General features: G+C 48.9%; 6 protein-coding genes across 6 annotated transcripts; 4 read left to right on the top strand and 2 right to left on the bottom strand.

Moving 5' to 3' along the window:
• Nucleotides 1-52: 52 nt before the first annotated feature.
• FOXG_08012 (uncharacterized protein) lies at nucleotides 53-1,805 on the bottom strand (the record flags this gene model as incomplete). The annotated part of the gene is made up of 4 exons (XM_018386729.1): nucleotides 53-901; nucleotides 970-1,228; nucleotides 1,288-1,349; nucleotides 1,494-1,805. 4 exons carry the CDS (start codon nucleotides 1,803-1,805, stop codon nucleotides 53-55), a joined length of 1,482 nt encoding a protein of 493 aa, XP_018243915.1.
• A 2,832-nt stretch (nucleotides 1,806-4,637) lies between these two features.
• FOXG_08011 (uncharacterized protein) lies at nucleotides 4,638-7,792 on the top strand. The gene is made up of 2 exons (XM_018386728.1): nucleotides 4,638-5,602; nucleotides 5,689-7,792. The coding sequence occupies exons 1-2, from the start codon at nucleotides 5,530-5,532 to the stop codon at nucleotides 6,972-6,974; spliced, it is 1,359 nt and encodes a 452-aa protein (XP_018243914.1). The 5' UTR covers nucleotides 4,638-5,529; the 3' UTR covers nucleotides 6,975-7,792.
• A 55-nt stretch (nucleotides 7,793-7,847) lies between these two features.
• On the top strand, nucleotides 7,848-8,927 carry FOXG_08010 (uncharacterized protein). Its single transcript, XM_018386727.1, has 2 exons — nucleotides 7,848-8,623; nucleotides 8,681-8,927. The coding sequence occupies exons 1-2, from the start codon at nucleotides 7,880-7,882 to the stop codon at nucleotides 8,846-8,848; spliced, it is 912 nt and encodes a 303-aa protein (XP_018243913.1). The 5' UTR covers nucleotides 7,848-7,879; the 3' UTR covers nucleotides 8,849-8,927.
• A 111-nt stretch (nucleotides 8,928-9,038) lies between these two features.
• On the bottom strand, nucleotides 9,039-10,983 carry FOXG_08009 (RuvB-like helicase 2). The gene is made up of 3 exons (XM_018386726.1): nucleotides 10,837-10,983; nucleotides 10,551-10,777; nucleotides 9,039-10,500 (listed from the first exon to the last, which is right to left on the bottom strand). Exons 1-3 carry the CDS (start codon nucleotides 10,843-10,845, stop codon nucleotides 9,315-9,317), a joined length of 1,422 nt encoding a protein of 473 aa, XP_018243912.1. The 5' UTR covers nucleotides 10,846-10,983; the 3' UTR covers nucleotides 9,039-9,314.
• A 618-nt stretch (nucleotides 10,984-11,601) lies between these two features.
• On the top strand, nucleotides 11,602-15,182 carry FOXG_08008 (uncharacterized protein). Its single transcript, XM_018386725.1, has 2 exons — nucleotides 11,602-12,340; nucleotides 12,401-15,182. Exons 1-2 carry the CDS (start codon nucleotides 12,112-12,114, stop codon nucleotides 14,890-14,892), a joined length of 2,721 nt encoding a protein of 906 aa, XP_018243911.1. The 5' UTR covers nucleotides 11,602-12,111; the 3' UTR covers nucleotides 14,893-15,182.
• Nucleotides 15,183-16,965: 1,783 nt separating this feature from the next.
• FOXG_08007 (uncharacterized protein) lies at nucleotides 16,966-18,083 on the top strand (the record flags this gene model as incomplete). Its single annotated transcript, XM_018386724.1, has 2 exons — nucleotides 16,966-17,471; nucleotides 17,540-18,083. The coding sequence occupies 2 exons, from the start codon at nucleotides 16,966-16,968 to the stop codon at nucleotides 18,081-18,083; spliced, it is 1,050 nt and encodes a 349-aa protein (XP_018243910.1).
• Between the last annotated feature and the right edge of the window lie 391 nt (nucleotides 18,084-18,474).

Below are 18,474 nucleotides of genomic sequence, written 5' to 3'. Positions count from 1 at the left end.
GGCAAGATCGAAACAGAGGTCCCAGTTCCTGATGTATGCCGAGCCAGCTCGTTTACTTATTGAGAACCATCTTTAGCAGTTTTCCAAAGACGCCCCTCACTCGATCGGGGTTCTCTGCCACGCACGTAAAGACAACGGCAGTACTGGCGGCGAATACAAGTCTCTCTCGCCACTCCTTGTCCAAAGAATACCGTCGAGGCAGAACAGTGGCCAAGGCACGAGGGGCAACGAAGAGCGCAATATCCTTTCGCCGGCTTTCTGTTTCAATCATGATACTCCAACCACAAAGCAAACAACCTGTACCAACGCAGATCCCACTATCCATGCTCTGACGCCGCTCAATGGTTGTGCCGCCAGGAAGCCGGGGTCCGACGCGTGTGCGGCTCAAACAGACTCCATAATAGAAGAGTGTGATAAAGGTCGCGAGGAAACTAGAGGAACGGCAAGACGAGGTTATGGCTCGATGTAGAGCTTTGCGAGAAGGGTTTCGAAGAGCGAGTGCGAGTGTCAGGGGTAAGTACGTAGCCATTGACCACTTCCAGGCACGAAAGAAGCGGCTTGCAGCATGGTACTCGCATGACGGCCCGCTGGACATATGGACCATCTGGCAAGGTATGGGAACAACTACCGCAGGATCTCCCCAGGCAAGTGGCCACTCGTAGTCCACACACATACCTTGAAGGAGATGTGCCTGACCAGTCTCCTTGCCGTACTGAAACTCGCCTGAATGGCACCGCCGAAGGGCTTCGATGAGTCTTAAGTCCACGGAAGCTGCCGAAGTGATCCATTTGTTGTAGCTGCGGGGCAGACGGCTGGGATGATAGAACCAAGCCCACATAACAAGGCCTGATGAAGCTGCAAAGACAAGGGGGTCAACAAACTTGGAGAGGAATCGTTCAGCCTTCGGAAGGTGTCAGTAACTATGGATATCTGATAATCATAATCAGGTGATTTTCATGGCCTAATTACCTTGGACCACCTGTTGGAGGCCAGACGACGGGCCTTGTGCCTCGCCCACAGATCACCAACAAGGACATCGAGGGCTCGAGTGACGGCAAACAGGGTCAGATCCATTGTTCGACCAGCAAACTTGACTGTTTGAGGCTCGGTATTATGGGCCGAGCCCTCTTTCGGTGGCACAGTTTCGGTATACGCTCGGCCCTCGTAGGAGTGCAGCAGCCGCAGGCCAAACCAGGCAGCAAGGAATGTTGACAACCATCTTGCAAGTCTGGGGCGATTGTTTAGCAAGGAACATCATGATTCATTAGAGTGAAACTGAAGGCCTACCTCAAGCGACCTGCCTCGCTGAGCCCCCTTGCGGTTTTCTCTAGAATGCTTTTCAAAGGTTCCTTTCGGCGTATTAGCTAACGGCATATCAAAGTAACATTAACGTTCCGGTGAGTTCTGACAGCCAAGGACAAGGCGACCAATGTCAGAAAAACTCGGCGAATTTCTTGGACTAGACGAGGTCCATCATGAGTAGGTTAACTTGCCTTCAATAGAGTAGTGCCACCAGCTAGTATAGCACAAAACGTTGGAAACCGCTGCGGATTGAAGCCTGTCCTCACTATGTATACCGCAGAGCTGACAAATGAGCTATCGTCAAGGTCCGGGGCAAGTTGGCTGGCTAGTTTCCTCTTTCTCTTAGCAACATGCTGTAACACTAATGTCAACAGCCGGGGAGCCACGGCAGATGCATAGCCCAAGAGATAGGCGCGAATCAAAGGGCGTAGGATCTCGGGAATGGGATCGAGCCTCAGGGGCCCTTTACGGGCAGGGCGCACATCAATCGCAGGCATAGCCATGCTGCTCCAGCATAAGAGATGTCCAACAATATCCCGAAGCAGGGCTACGGCACCTGCTACCGGTGGCACTCAGAAGGTGGGTATCTGAAAAGATGATCGCGGGGATCCTGACTGTGTATGAGCGGTCAATAACAGATCTACCCCTGCAAAGTATAATGAATAGAGAAAAGGGTGGTGTAAAGAAAATCGAAAAGGGGAGGTCGGTGGTTTGGAGTAGCGGGGGGATATGTCAACATCATGCAACGTATGAGGATCACAGAGGGTTGATGACAGAATTTGACGGCAAAGGCGGCAAAGATATCTATGCTTTTGTCCAGATAAAATGAACAGTCAGGAGATTGATATGATAAACTCTCCCCTTGAAGTTGATCAAAAATGTGGAGATTCATCGCCGAGCTCTCACTTTGAGCCTCGGCTTGATATTCGAGATGTCGCGTGTGAATATGCAACATGGCAAACATGGATCGTATGTAATCCTGCAGGAAATAGACCGAGAGATACGTAAATGATCTACCTTGACAGGTCGTAGATCATAACGCCCCCTGCCAAGGCTATAGGCAGTGTAGCGTAGCGCAACCGCCGCATGGTGATGGAGTTGCAGATGAGAGAAGTCAATACGTGGGATTGTGAAACTAACCTATCACGACAGAAACTATTATTCTTTGAGTAACAAATCCGTGAGGCCGAGAGTATGAAACAGCCTAGCAAGTATTCAAGAGAGAATTAAGCTCAAAAGTACTCGTGGCAGATTATACGGATAATGCCCGAATTGGAGGGCTGACGATGTTGCTGGTGACGATGATGACCTGAGAGTTCAGGGGTTCAGCTAAATGAAAGTCGAGAATCGATCAATCTGGGCCTGGGCACGGTAGTTGGGAACAGGTTTAGACATGAGACGTTCCAGATTTCTACTGTAACTGCTGCTGAACAGATCCAGGTCGTTCGTTGTAACGGTAGGTATTTTAGGTGTGAGATTAAGTAACAGCTGAGTGAGGTTATCGCTAACGTTAACATCTGTAGGTACAACAATTTGCATGTGGTCAAAGGAACGCCCCACCTGTCTGCCCGTAATTCTGGGGTACAGGGATAGGCAACTGCTGCATTGGGAATAGAGGCATGTGCACAAGATGGGTCCGGTACGTAAATTTTACCTTATAAGGCCGAATAATTGAGAATCCTTTCAGTTAACAGCCGCCGGAATTAGAAAATTTCTATCTTGTACATGCTTATGATTTCAAAGCCATGGAAGAGAAAAGAGAACAACAGTTCAGAAACAATGATACAGATCTTCTTACTACCTGGTACAATTTTATCAGTTGATTAAGGTAGTCATCATAAGGTACCTTGCCCCTGGGAAGCAAGAAAACTCCAGACCTCAAGATAGGATGCCAAAAATAAACTCACGACAGAACCCCTTAACTTTATGCCAACTTACCTAATTCTTTTTGTCATTTAGGATCAAATTCCTAAGTTTTCTTGCCTCCCCTAGCTTACGTCTAAGCCAGTTGGTCCGTATCCGAATTCCAAGTGACATAACTAGATTCACACATGGAAATGAAATTGTTCTCGAAAAACAAAACAACCTATGGCAGGGAAGCCCCACGACGAATTTCGGGGCCCTAACAGGTTTCGGCTCTTCTTCCTGGCCTGATTTCCCACAAGAAGCATGATTTCAGTTGGCATCTTTCCTTTCCAGGGAGGTCTTATATCAACCCTGGTAAGCCCTGAATATCATACTGGCACGGGCCGACCGTGGTCACGAGTCGATGTAAAAAAAAAATAAAAAAAAAGTCTTTGTCACTTTTGAGAGAACAAAGACGCATGTGCTTGAGCTTGTGCTTGTGGCTATGCTGGCTGATTCAGACAATGCAATATTGTTGGTTCAGCCTCATCGTGTTGCTGACTACAGGTGAGTAAATCGAGTCAAGTGACTGCCAACTTATCTGCAGTAAGTCAACTGCGTGCAACGCCAAGATGACTAGATTCTCCGAGCCTCTCAGCAGAAGAACAGAGCCAATCAAGAATGGACGAACTGTCTGACTCTTAAGGCTTGGCTGGGTGAATGAATGACAGCTGGAGATGAGGCGTCGTCAACTAAAGTCGCAGAATAGAGCTGTTGGGAGTGCTGAAGATGAGAGAGGTTCAAGCATGTGATAGTCCCATAGATGCATAGAGTTGGACGGCAGACTATGGGATATACGGATACGTCATGACAAGGTGATCCGACCCATAGACACCCCCCATACCCATACCTACAGGACGGACAGTACCCTACCGGGAGTCTCGGGGGGGATGTAACGACGAATGTGTTGAAAGAGCTTTGGTAATTGTTGAACAAGGCGCGGGGGCTTGGATCACTTTATGGTTTTGGTAGAGACTCGACTCGCTGAACATCACCCACGATCCGAATCCTCCAAGAATACTCAAAACCAAGCTTTTTCAAAAGCTAAAGGCTCTGGTCGACGTCGATGAAAGTTGCAGGTGACACAGTGACCTGGGGGAGGGGAACATGGGGGATTAATAACTAGAGCGCATCAGGTCGAGGTAGAAAGTACTTGGAGATTGAGTGCTTCTAATGCTCCGAGGCAACCCCACATGGCTAAGACGGTCCAAAATGTGCTCAACATGGACCAATGGGTCCAATTGCCGTGCAAGCCTGGTCCTTGGATGCATTTCCCCAAAAACAAGACTACCTTCCATCTAAGTCTCAGCTACTACTCGCGGTCCGCCTTCCACCTGCCGTACCGTTCCTCTGCACCAGGACAGTCACGGTGGGCTCCCGCCGCTTTCCTCCAACGTAGCCCACCTAAACCGCTTTACCTAGTTAAACACCACCACCACCTCCACGATCCCGTCCAATCCATCCCAACCCTCCCATCCTTTTCCTGGCCCGCTACCATTTGACCTCTATAAGGTAAAATTCCTAAACCTTTCCCGGCCAGAAGCATAGCGGCCATCCTATGAAGAAGCAGGAGAAGTCGGGCTCTAGTTGCTCCTTCTTTGTCTTCATCTAGGTCGCGGGTGTGATGTGACGCAGCGAATGCACGTTTTAGCACATGCACTCTCCGTCCAGACTAAATCCCTTCTTGTGTTGATCCCCTGTCGCTCTTATTCTTCTTCTTTCTCTTTCATGGCTTAAGCAGGCAGCTCTGCAACTCTACTATCAACCACTTTTCTCCAACTTCCATTCACAACTGTTTGCTTCCAGCGACAAAACTCGACTATCAGCATATTTCCTTGTCTTCTATTTAAGAAACACATGCAACAGCAACGTACATGCCACACATACAATCGCAGAGTCCATAATACATTCACGAACTATTCACCAGCATAGTCGTATCGATCTGTTCCTCCTCGTGCTCTCGCGACCCAGCGACTACCTCCTAAACTCCAGCCAGATACAACAGTCACTTCTTTGCGCTTCGTGTGGAGCGAATCGATATTTGTCCAGGCATATACTCATTTGCCATCAACTTGGCGGGTTTGAACTGTCATGTGCTAGACAGACAGAACATAGCTCGATATTGTCCTGGTCTATGTACGCTTAATGCCGAACGAAAAGGCACACCGTTCTGGAAACATTACCATTTACACCATCGAGTCGAGATACACCCGCCAAATACTTTCAATCCTTCAAATCACAAAAAGTTATACATCTACTGTGGCTCATTTGTAGCACAGTGCGCTTGCTCTACAGAAAACCCATATTACAAAAGACGCATCCATGCTCGCCGTACAGCACGCTCCGAGGATGGGTTCGTCGCAGCCGCCCTCAGACCCTTTTATGCCTTTTGGCTGTAAGTGAACCGCTCGCCGAGACCCTTATCCTTCGCATCACATCCACCAACTCAAAGAGCAGCCCGCTAATCTTTAACCCGACCAGATTCATTCGACCCTAATCAAGATCCTCCAATCAACGATCCGCCAGAGCCTGCACCTGGAGCTCCTCTCTTGACAGATACCGACAACAGGCTTCTAACATCCTTCTTCGATGATATCAATGCCGACCATTACAATATGCCCTCCTTCGGTGAGGGGCTCAATTTCAGCGATACTTGGCTTGATCTTCCTCCGCAATTCATGGGATCCAGTACTTCATTTGGTCAGCAGCCAGGATCTTCACTTGGCGAGCCGCCGGCTCAAGGACTCTCCCATAGTCTTAACGAGTTCCATGGCATGGCACCAATGGGATCCCATATGATGCCCCCGCCACCACCTCCTCCTTCCCATTTACAACATCAAACTGAGCATCGACACACTCCCGATGATGTGCTGAACGCGGCGGCTACTCTGCTTCAAAACGGCCCAAACCAGCGTCAGAACTCCAACGGAATTGATACTTCGGTACAGAGGCACCCAATAGGACCTCCAGTAGGTCACCTACGACATCAACCTATAGAAGAATTCCGGGAGGACCATCGACGCAGCGTTGCAGCAAGCGAGCAAGAGCATTACCCGGACTGGATGATGGGACCCCATGACAAGCGCCAACATCGAGCACCGCCTGCCGAATATCAGTGGGGTTCTGATGCCAACTTCAACCGCATTCAAGGCTATACTCCCAACTCGGAGAAAGAAACCGCCGAGTCCTTGACGAAAGAACAACTCAAAGTTCTGGAATGTTTTGAGCCCAGTAAAAGCGCCGATAACACGCGACCCAGCAGCCCACTTCATACCAAGGGACCGCTCCCACATAGCAGATTGACTGAGCTCACGAAAGTGCAAGAAGCTGATACGCCCCCGCGTAAAAGGCGGAAGAGCAGAAATAATAAGGATACTCCAGATGAAGAGGCGCAGGAAGAGACAATCACGCCTAAGCCTGTGCGGAGGCGGAAACCTAAAGCGGAACGTGCTGGTTGCATCACTTCGGCTGTTGCAGATGACGTTGCTGGGGGAAAACGTCGCAAGTCGGCAGCAAACAATAGCAAAGTGTCGAGAGAGAACCTTTCAGAAGAACAGAAGCGCGAGAACCACATAAAGAGTGAGCAAAAACGGCGCACTCTGATTAAAGAAGGCTTTGACGACTTGTGTGATCTTGTTCCTGGCCTTCGTGGAGGCGGTTTCAGTAAAAGTACTATGCTTGCGATGGCAGCGGAATGGCTGGAGGATCTACTGAAAGGGAATGAGGCACTGGCCGCCCAACTTGCTGCTTTAGAAGGGCGCACCTGAGCCCCCTTTCTCAATCGAGTACGATACGTGCCATGTATCGGTGTATAGACGTGCGATTTGGTCGGTGTTTGTTTTTCTATTAGGGCAAAAGGGATTGGATGACCATCCCCCGGTGCGTATAGGAGTTCATGGGAGGAAAATACACACTCTCTACGGACAGAGAGATGGTTTCAAGGAGCTGGATGTCACAGCTTACTGGCGTGGTCGAATACCCAATAGGAGTAGCAAGAGGTGGTAATAACGATGTACGAACGAGGATGTAGAGAAACTGGCCCCTACGTCATGAGCCGATGAGACGATGCGGCTGGAGAAGGTAGATTACACGAGAAACACGAGAATGAAATAAGGAAATCACATCAGTCTAGTGAGATAAGGTAATCGCTTGTTGAGTGACATTGCCCAACATGATGACCTAGGCCTACCCCGTGTCGTACCAGGGAATTGGTGATTATGGAAACAAGGGGTTCAAGGATTAAGCGGATAGAGTATTGAATAGGGTTGAAGACCTGAGGCGAGCCAAGGCGGCCTTATTATTGGCAAGCAGAAACTTCGCAGTATTCCATCACTCTTATTCAACCTCTTATTGCAGGCTGTTAATGTCGTCTAAGCTCTGCGAGGAAGACGGTGGCCTTGATATTGGTTCACAAGTTGAGGAGGGATTGTTTGATCTCTGGAGAATTATGAAAGGTTTCAATCAGATGAAACCCTGAGAATGATTGGCTGTAACTGGTAGCTGGGGAGTTGCATACGGCTGCAGGAAGCTGAGCGCAATTTTGAGAAGGTTTTTGTAGAACGGGGGGATTAAGGATTTGTCGCGGATTAAGTGAAGGATTTCTTGGTGATGTTTGGGATGTATGACAGGTAGTACATATGGTCGAGTGTCTCTGTAATCCAAGAACATTTACATGCGTGTGCCTTGCTCTTTCATCTTGCTTTTATCAACTACAGAACATAATTTTAACGCGAGCTCTATATCAAGGTGCTTCATGATCATGAAGTTCTCGATTTCTCTTCTCAGCGGCCTCAGCCTCTTGAATTTCAGCTCTGCCTCAACTATTACTAGGCCCAAAGCCCATGTTCCTTACTATTCGCGCGATGCTGAGCCAACCTGTATAACTCCAGGTATCGTTCCCAACATCACGGGCTCTCAAATCCGCAACGTTGGAGTTATTCTCTTCCAGGCTCTCGACATGATCGATGTTTTCGGTCCTCTAGATCCTCTCCAGATCCTCTCGCTCACCGTCCAGCAACTCAATCTTCACCTCATCGCTGAGACGCTTGAACCTGTTAGCACAGCCCCTTTGGCCATGAACAAGTTCAACTCGAGCTTCTTTCCAACGATCCCCCCAACCAATACATTTAACGACGACCTGGATCTTGATCTGCTTATTGTTCCTGGTGGCCCTGGCGCGAGGAACCCGAATCTTCAGGCTGTTACGGATTACATTGCAAAGATGTATCCTAAGGTTAAGATGCTGATGACTATCTGCACTGGTGCTGGCGTTGCAGCTAGATCGGGTGTTTTGGATGAGCATTTAGCAACGACGAACAAGAACGCCTGGGCGACTATGAAGGAGATGGGTCCCAGAGTGAACTGGGTATCTCCCGCTCGTTATGTCATCGATGGTAAAGTCTGGTCTTCCTCAGGCGTAAGTCGTTGATCATCTCCTGAATCTGTCAATATTTCTAATCCGATACTCTTTTAGGTCACTTCTGGGCTGGATCTCATGTTTGCCTTTATCGGTACTTTCTGGGGTGCAGAACAGTCCGAGCGTATTGCGAGTATTATTGAGCATGTTCCTCGTGTTGCGGCTGATGACCCCTTCTCGAAGCACTTTAATATTACGCCCACTGATGCTCAGCCTTGCCCATAGATTTGAAAGGGCCTCCAAGCCCGTGAATGATACTGTGAGAGTAGAGGTGATGTCGTGGCATGACTGCAGGTATATAGTTTTTCATAGAAACCGATCCAGCATTACGCCTTTTTACTGTTGTCACCTACCCAGTTGCAAGTCTTATGTTATCTTCAGTTAGATATTTGAAGCTCAATGGCAAGATATAGTACTCATAGCAGAAACCTCGTATCGCAGTACTTCTCTCTGCTCACCACAAGATTTAGAGTCAAGTACATATCTGGAAATATCCTCTCTGAAACGAGATGTCATCACTGCTGCGCTGGAGGTCGAAACAGAGTAAAACTATTTAGAGTGCTCTTTGTGGATTTTCGTATTATGCCATTCTACGCCCAAATCAGTATGATACAGATGTCCATCTCACTTCAGATCTACTATCTTCACAACCCAATACCCTTTTAACGCCAGGCTGTGCTCGCCATTATAATTAACTAAGATCCATTTTCTCATCGCCGTTGCTGGCCGCTCCGCCTACTGCGAAGTCGACTGCACCTGTGTTGCCGATCAGGCGCTTCTCTGACTCAGCCACGAACTTGACGCTGCGGGCGGGATCATAGAAGAGCTGGAAGCTGCGTTGCACATCACCAACTTCGACTTGCTTAGCTTTTCTCTTGGCAGAAACAAGTTGCGAAGTGCTGATGAGGTTACTGGCGTATCGGAGACCTGCCTCCTGGCCGATCTTTGTGAGAAGGGCGAGAGCGTCGGGATGCACATCGATCTCTTCTTCTTGGGCTCGGATGGACAGAATCTGCTTGATCTCCTCAGGGTTATATGCGTGTGTGTTGATGATAACGACTCGGTCCAAGAAGTCGAGAGGCAGTCCATGAGGACTGCGGTAGTCAGTACCGCGGATGCGGGAGTTGCCTCGGTTGCTGGCCATAATGACCACAGGAGCAAGGTCGTCCTCAAGAGCTCGGTTGATGTATGAAAAGCACTCGATATCGAGCATATGCACTTCATCAATGAACAAGACACCAGGAACAATCTCGGCCTTGCCCTCCTCCTTCCACTCGCCGACCTTTGTGTTAATCTGATCTCGGATCTCGCTGCGGATTTCGCCAGTATCGCCGGAGAAGAGAGCAAGGAAGCCCTGGGTTCTTGAGTTGATTACATCAATCTCGTGTAATGTGACGGTGTGAACAACCTCCTTGCGCTTTTGGAGCTCTCCATCCGGGCACTGGAGGAATTTGGTATCGACACCCATGGCATCATAGTCGCGAGATCGGGCATAGGATCGGCCGAGTTTGGTGATCTTTCCAGAAGACTTGTCTATCGAGATAATATCGCCTGCCATAACGCGTTCCTTGGTCATGGCATCGATCATCTTGCTACCCATATCGTAGACTGCCTCCATGTCGGTGGTCTTAATGGTTAGCTTTCCCTGCTTTGCGCTACCAGTAACACTGCGGTCGATCTGGATCTCAACAACTTCTCCCTCCATGATTTCGCTCTCCTCCTTTATTCGGACACCGATGGACTTCCGGAAGGCTTGGGTAAGGGCTTCGGTCTTTGACATTTCGAGCGAAAAGATTTCTGATGAGGCAAGTGTTGTGAAAGGAACGTCGGGGCCTAGGGACTGAGCCATACCCATGGCGATGGCAGTTTTTCCTGTGCTTCATATGTGTCAGTGCGCGCAGTGCGGTAATGGTGATTGGAAGCATACCTAGGGGGTCCAGCAATGAGAACAGCACGACCAGCAATCTTTCCATCCTTGATCATCTGCAAGATGACAGCAGCAGCCTTTCGCGCCTTCTCCTGTCCAACGAGACCTTGAGAAGCAGCTCGAGGCTCAAGGGTTGTTGCATCCACACCAAGGCCTCGAATGTGGGAGTGTGCTGCGATCAGGTTCAGACCTCGAAGGTCTTTGGACTCTGACACGGTCATCACAGGCTGTGGAAATTTACTGTAAGCAATTGGCTGCGCGGAAGGTACGAGTAAATTCTACTTACAGCAGCCATCTTGTCGCGTGTTATGCGCGAGTGTAACGTAAGCAATCGTTATGGAATTGAGTTGTAAGGCAACGACTTTGATGAAGAAAGCTTGAAGAGCAGGGCTGGGAGCTAGATCGCGACAGCTGCACGAGCCTGCGCATTACTTTCGATTAAAAATTGTTAGCACGCGGCTATCGCTTAGCGCTTAACGCTTAGCGCTATGTATTAGATGCGCACCGCCACATTGGTGATCCGCTCCGTTAAGAGGAGCATCAATCGATGTGACTCCACAACTCGGTACTGCACTGCATGGACGCGATTACACGCGAGTACCTGAGATCCATTCAGCTCGAGCTGCTGGAGCAATTAATGCAAAAAAGTTTATCACATCTCCCCAAGTCCGTAAACTTCCACCAGGAGTCAAGTGGTTAAGTTATCTGATAAAGAACTATTCGTAGAAGCTAGATAACTTGGCCCTATGCTGTCCTCGTTTTGTGCTGTCCTGTACGACGAGAATGGAGGATGCTTCTCTTCCACTTTATAGAGACTAAATTCATTAGTGTCAGTTATATGTTAGCGGTGATTCAGCGGGGATTAGGGGTCTATATTTAATAACTGAGCTGACCCAAACAACCATATTTAATGCATTCAACCGTATATATGATGATAATCCACACGAAGTGAACTCCCATACTGCGTAGCCCTGGTCCAGTTGTAACAGATACCTTATTAGTTAGTTGATCCTTTTCAGGTCTTTTCTTGGTTTTCTTTCTCTCGATAAACCGGCCAACTACCTTAACATCCATGTTCCCGCTTTTGTTTCGTCTCTCATTGCTTTTTCCCTCTTCCCTCTTCTTCTATCCTCGTTCGCTCAATGCACACGCTTTTATTTATCTCTCCCTCCCCTCTCTCCCTTCTTTTGTTCCTTCTTCAAACCGAGGCTCTCTAACTCTCCTTAGTTTTAGGAGGCGTTGCCACTCTCTAGGTACTCACACACTCAGCCAATTCATCGACGCGATTGCCTCCCGGCGTACTCAACTATTTATCCATCCACCACCTAGTACCCTATTTGGCCCTGTGTTCCATTGGTACAAAGTACTACCTACTTAGCGCAGTCTTTATTCGGTCCCCTTAATTCCTCCGGTCGCATACCGTCCTCAGCGATACCCTCTGCCCTCCTGCTTGGGCCACTTTCGATTTGCAACCCACGGTGCACGGCATTTGTCCTGTCTCGAATCCTTTACTCATTGATTCGACGGATGTTTAAAGCTCCATTTTACTACCAGAGCCGCAATGGCTGGTAGAGACGATCGAATCGGTCGCCGACCAGCCGGTAGCTCCCCATCAGAATTATTCCCCGACCGTGTCTCACTCCGCCGAGATGAATCGTCTCATTCCAAAGATGCAGACCACGATCGAGGGAGGGGCGGTGGGAAGGGGGGAGGATTGCCTTACGGTAAACATAGCAAACCACCTCTGGAGAGATCTTCTTCCAGGAGGTCAACGAATGCTAGTGATCGCGGTAAGAGCCCAAGTCTTGAGAAAGAACATGACGAGAGTATCGCTGACATACATCATTTAGGTTCAATATTGACCGCTACAGCCGGGCAGCGCGCCACGAAAGTTGAAGGCCTGCCACTTGTAGTAGACCTGCTCGGCGATGCAGCCTGTCTACGCATGCAACACAACCAAGCTGATAACAAGCTTAAGAGAACATTAGCTGACTGGAAACGGTCGGCTGCTAAAACTCCTGAATATTCTTCTGTTGACGAGATGCAACGTCAGGCTGTCCAAAAATGCGAGAACGAAAAGAACAATCTTAAGCAAAAACTCAGAGAGCTGCACCCAACGCTGTGTGATACTCTCGATTCGTTATTCAAGCAATACGTGCAAGATCAGGCTTCCATAGGACCCAACACTCAACAAGGAGCAGATTCTTTGCCGACGAAGGTCCAGGGCTCCCCAGCAGAGCTTCAGCCACAATCACTGGAACCGCACCAGTCAACGAAGGCATGTATGGAAAATTGTTTGCAGACTGAGCTGAATAAATTCAAAAACTCCTTACCAAGCGCTCAGGGACCCGATAATAGCGAGATCCGGAAACTGGTGGACAGCCTTCAGAACGAGAAGAAGAAAACTCAACTTCTGGAAAATAAAGTCGAAGAAGGTCGACAGCAACACCAATTGCTGGAAGAGAAGCTCAGCCGGCTCGAGCAGAAGCTCGATGGCGTCAGCACCACGATGGAAGAAAGGATAGCCGCCAAAAAGAGCCAGCCAGCTACCTCTACAACCTCTGCCGAGCATAACCAGCTCAAGCTAACAATTGAAATGCAGGGACGCGCTATAGACTTTATCAAAAGTCAGTTTGATCCCAAAAGGATGCAGAAGCTCCAGCAAGACACAGAAAACCTTTCAGACAGACTCACGAACGGCATAAAATCTGTCAAGTCGCTCCATGAGCAGAATTCTGTTCTTATTGAAAAGCAGGGGGAAAAGCAAAAATCTTCAGAAAACGACATCTCATCCTTACAAACTACCTCTCGTAACCAGGAAGTCAAGCAAAAATCCCTTGAAAAGGACATATCATCGCTGCGAAGTACATCTGATAATCATGGAGCAAAGCAAAGTTCTTTAGAAAAGGAAATCTTGTCCTTGCAAAATACTTCTGAAAGTCGTGGGGCAAAGCAAATGTCCTTTGAAAAAGATATTTCGCTTTTACAATGCACGTGCCAAAGCCAGGGAGAACAGCAAAAGATAATAGATGATGTCGTTTCCGGCATAAAATCAGCTGTAGAGGGTCTCTCACAAAAAGGGGAATCTTTAGTTGCAGATATCGCTTCTCTGCGATCATCCGTGGAACAAACACAAGAGTCACAGGGGTCTCAGGAGGCGCGCCTGTCAACGCTCACCTCTCTAAAGCCGTTGGTTAAGGAAGTTAAGGAACAGCAAAAGAAGACCAATGTTCTGCAGCAGAGGGTCGACGCTCTACAGGCCAGCGCCGCTGACTGGTCACTGCAAGACTTCCAAAACCTTAAGGCAAGGGTCCAGGGGTATCCGCCTGCAGGCGAAATTCAGCAACTTCTTGTTGAATTCCCATCTCTCGTGGACACCAAGCGCCTGCTTGCCAAATACCCACCTTCTGGTCATCTTAAGCGGCTGCTTGAAGAAATGCCGCCTCCTGGTGACATAAGGCGTCTCCTGGATGAATGTCCATCTCCTGCGGATATAAAACGCCGTCTTGAAGAACTGCCACCGAGTGATGAGCTTAACCAACTTGTTAGAGACGTACCAAAGTTAAGGGAATGTATGTCGGAGGTCAATGCACGGTCTTCTAAACTTTCTTCGCCCACACCCGCTCCTGCATTCATGACAAAGGAGATGGCGTTGCAACTGATCACTCCCAAGATGGATAGACTGGAAGATGCATTGAAAAGCCGTTGTGCGGATATGATCCAGATATCCTCTGGGCTAGTTGCCGAGACTGTTGACCTGGCAAATGCCCGTACATTGAAGTCTGAGGAAGCTGTCCAGGCACTTGATGCACGTGTAACAGGTTTGAGGCGAAGCGTGGATGAGAACAAGAAGGAATTCGATGCGCATGCCACAACGCTGAAGCGAAATGCCGATGAAAACATGAAGAAGTTGGACCAGCAAATCACAGTATTAGGGCAAGACATCAGCGAAACCAAGAAGGATACGTATGACTTGAACTACGACATGGAAAAACGCCTTGAGGAACAGACAACTGAACTTAAGTCAGTGAAGGGTATGGTTGCTGTGATGATCCAGGACGTTGAAAAGATGCGCAAGGACTCAAGGACTGGGATCGATGATGTTCAGTTCCAGCTGGTCCAGATGACGGACTGGGCGAAGAATTTCAGCTCCAAGCAGTGGTATGACAGTGTCGCTCAACAAATCGCTGCTTATTTGCCAGCTCAATTTGCGGGACAATTGGACAGCCTGGCTACCAGGGTCAGCCATCTTGAGACCCGAAGTCACGATTCGCCAGAGGTCTCGAGCAAGAGACGCAAAGGAGCTAATGGGAGCCCTCTGGTTGTCAACGGCATCCATTGAGCAAAGGCTTGGTTTAGAGATGCTGTATGGAACATGTTGGTCAGTTAAACACTCTTGTCTGTATAACTGATTTCTCGTACGGGGTGGTGGGTCTTGGTTTGGTAACCAGGGTGTGACTTTTTGGCATCAATTGAAATATGCGGAGGAGAGAGATAACGGTGGCAAGGCAGCATTATACCCTTACGGATCCGGCGCTTTATGCATTATTGTCAGGAGAAAACATATCTATGGATTCACTTATGGTACAATATTGACTTGTGTGAACCTCAATGTCGCTATGTTAACAGGCATATCTCGAACTTGAATACATTGAGACGAGTATCCAGCAACAACTGAAGCCCTGGGCTAATGCCGGGCGGGTGGTTGTTTGCTCGTCACGAATAGTGTATGTTGTGGAAGAGAGGAATTTATAGAGTTGTGGATAGACGTTGTGGTTGAAGTTCGTATTGTTACACTTGAACATTTGAAGCTGAGTTTAGAGGGCATCTAGCTAGGTAGGTAGCCTGTTCTCGCAAACAAGGTGTAGAGATATGGAAGATAATGTTGCATAGCTCTAGCTTATGGGTTGTTGATAAGGTTGCTATGTACTTGGTTCATTGAATCATGACTGGGTAGTATATATTAGCCAGTGCATACCTTGCACAGACGATGATTCGAATGAGAAGCCGTACAATACATCACATAGGTAGATCAAGTATTTACTTTGCTGTAAAAATATAATAATAAAGTTGAATATAAGAACAAAGATAGCTATAGTATTAAAGCTTATTAGATATACTTTTATAATACTATAGATGTTAATATTAAATATATCTTTTAAAAATAAAATAAAAACATTCGTATTGTATTATCTTGACTGTGCACCTTTGGCCTCACTTCATGTGTTGCTAGACTGGTATTTTGATACTGTATTGATAATAGGGTAACTTTAATTGATGCTTGTTCCCATAAGCGCATGCAGCTAGAAGAAACAGGGCCCAGGAACCGGCCAGACCAAGACATGGACAAAACTGCTTCAATATCAGCCACCAAAACCTAAAACACGAGGGGAAGGTATTAGAACAGCCACAAGCGGACATGCCTGCCCAGGGGAGAATGGATCAGTTACCTTAACAAGAGAATAGCATGAAACTGTGAAGTGACGGACGGGACGGACGGGAATGAAGCCAGTGGCCACTACTGGATACATGTACAACCCAGTAAGGCTACTAACCTAGCAGGTAGCTCAGGTCTCGCTCTCTACTACTTTTGCTCCACTACGGATCGTCACTGCTAAGGTTGGTCGGGTGGTTCTTTCCTTTCCTGACCGCTGCCAACTGCCACATAACGTCAGTGAGATGAGGTGTCTGTCACTGCGACTGCGAGTGCAACTGCAAGTGCAACTGTTACTGTCTGGCCCTGCCTGACTGAGGTGGGCTGCCACTGGAAATCTCAAACATCCCGATGAAAACCAAGACCCAACTTAGATCCCGACCTACCTTGGGGTACGTTAGGTGCTTTCTAGCCTCAGCAACAGAGAAGGGACAAGAAAAGAGACAGGCTCATACCCTTCAAGCTTAACTCACCTATTTCTCCAATTCCTACCCAATTCTCGTTTCATTCGGCCCCAACAACATAAACGTTACCGCTCTCTTTGTCAATCACCGGGGCCTGGACAGAGCTTCTGGGCTCCGATCCACCGCCGCTTTGTTGTTTCGTCTCCAGCCAGCGCGCTAATACTCTCCAATCTTCCCTTATCGTGTGCGACTGGGTCACCTCCATGCCTTGTCGCTCGGCATCAACCACCACCACTATCAGCCACCATCACATCGCGACAACCCTGCCAATCGGTCGTGAATGACGCATGATTTGAGCATCCTCCATTTTCAGGGACTCGCGCTACTTTCAAGATCTTTATCGCATTTGAGTTTCCCCTCAGCGTTTCCATCGTCGCGTTCTCGGCCTCCCTGCGTACCCCTCGCGCGCGTCACCTGCGATCGCCAAACCTCGTACCGCACCGCATCGCAACTGTACTGCACAGCATCGCACCACACCCCCGTCTTCGTCCTTCCGGCATGTTGACATCCATGAACAATGGAAGCCGCGGCGAAGACGGTTCAGCAGCTCACACAGCGCATCCTGCCCGAGAAACCACATCATCTCTCTTACTCCCCCGACTGGCGATATCGCATCCCCGCCAGCGAATCACGACAGAAGGTTCCTGAGGAATGGGATAATACTCGCTTGCAATATTCGACTCTTGTATCGGAAGCCGATCGCGGTGTGCTTTTTACTAGATCCTACTACGACATGCGTGTCGAGCCTCCTAAGCCCGTCCCTCGCGACGTGGGCATTCTCGCAAAAGGCGGCGAGAAGAAGAAGCTGTCACTCAGTGATTACAAGAACAAGAAGACGTCTGGTGTGACCTCGGATGCCTCCACCCCAGAACCACCCAGCGCCAAAAAGCGCGAGCTTGAGCGCGCATCTGCAGAGCCAAGATCTGTACCCGAGATCAGGAAGCCCGATTCACAGCGACAAAAGGAACAGCACCCCGATACCAAATCACAAAAGTCCAGAGAACTTCCAGTTGTTGACATGAGGTAAGATGCCGCATTGGATGACCCATGATTGCCTCGGTGATCTCGCTCCCATACTGACTCTGCTGCAGGCTACCCCCTAAACCACCCGCATCCCTTCCACCTCGTCCCGTATCACCAGACAGCAGGAAACGTGCATCGAACGTCGACGATGACCACAGATCGCAAAAACGACACAGGCCGGACATGCCTCGCCCCCACGATGAGCGGTCGCGACCAGGCCGCGATGAGCCCCCTCGCAGAAAGGATAGAGATTCTTTGGCGCCATCCGATATTCCACCAAGGGACAAGCCTACCAGCTCTTCGTCGCTTCCCAATGGACGCAATATCTTAAAAAGTACCAGCACTTCCGCCCGCAATCCTTCTCCAGCTGGGCGCGCTCGTGGCGATTCTGTCAATGGCGTTCGACCTGGCGCATCGGGGAGCACAAAGGGAACACCAAGCAAGATAGATAATGCCTCGCGATCGTCCGTGCCCCCGCTACTATCACCTCTTCACTTAAGCTGGGATAGCCAAAATTCAACGGACAAAGGTGACAGGAGACGGGTACGTGAGGATGCTGCAGATGCCGCCAAAGCAACGAAACCGAAGAAGCTGGACCACCCCCAGCATTGAAGACAAAGAACGATACAACCAGGGAAAAATCTCCAATACGCTTGCCTGCGCTCCTATCCACCACATTACCAAGCTCTCTGGAGGCTGAGCTATCGCGGAGAAAGGCTTCAACGAAAGCAACGGAGTCCAAGACCCAAGATGACCGAGAAAAGGACGAACCAAGCGAAAAACGCTTTGAAGGAAACCACAAGTCATCAATGGCGAGGAAGGCGCCCGTCGAACATGAAGAAGAGGAGGAGGGGGAGGAGGAGGATGGAGAGGGGCAGGATGGTGATGCTCACAGTACTAAAGAAAAGAGACGGCTGGTCGTGCCCCCGAATATCCAAAAGAATGCGACAAACGATCAAGCGTATCCTGGCCCTCCACCTAGCGCAGAGAGCGGTCTGAAAGC

Source organism: Fusarium oxysporum, chromosome 4, assembly GCF_000149955.1.
Source record: "Fusarium oxysporum f. sp. lycopersici 4287 chromosome 4, whole genome shotgun sequence".
NCBI classification, from domain to species: Eukaryota; Fungi; Ascomycota; class Sordariomycetes; order Hypocreales; family Nectriaceae; genus Fusarium; species Fusarium oxysporum.
Note: the sequence above shows the minus strand (reverse complement) of the source record. Positions and strands in the feature narration are given on the sequence as shown.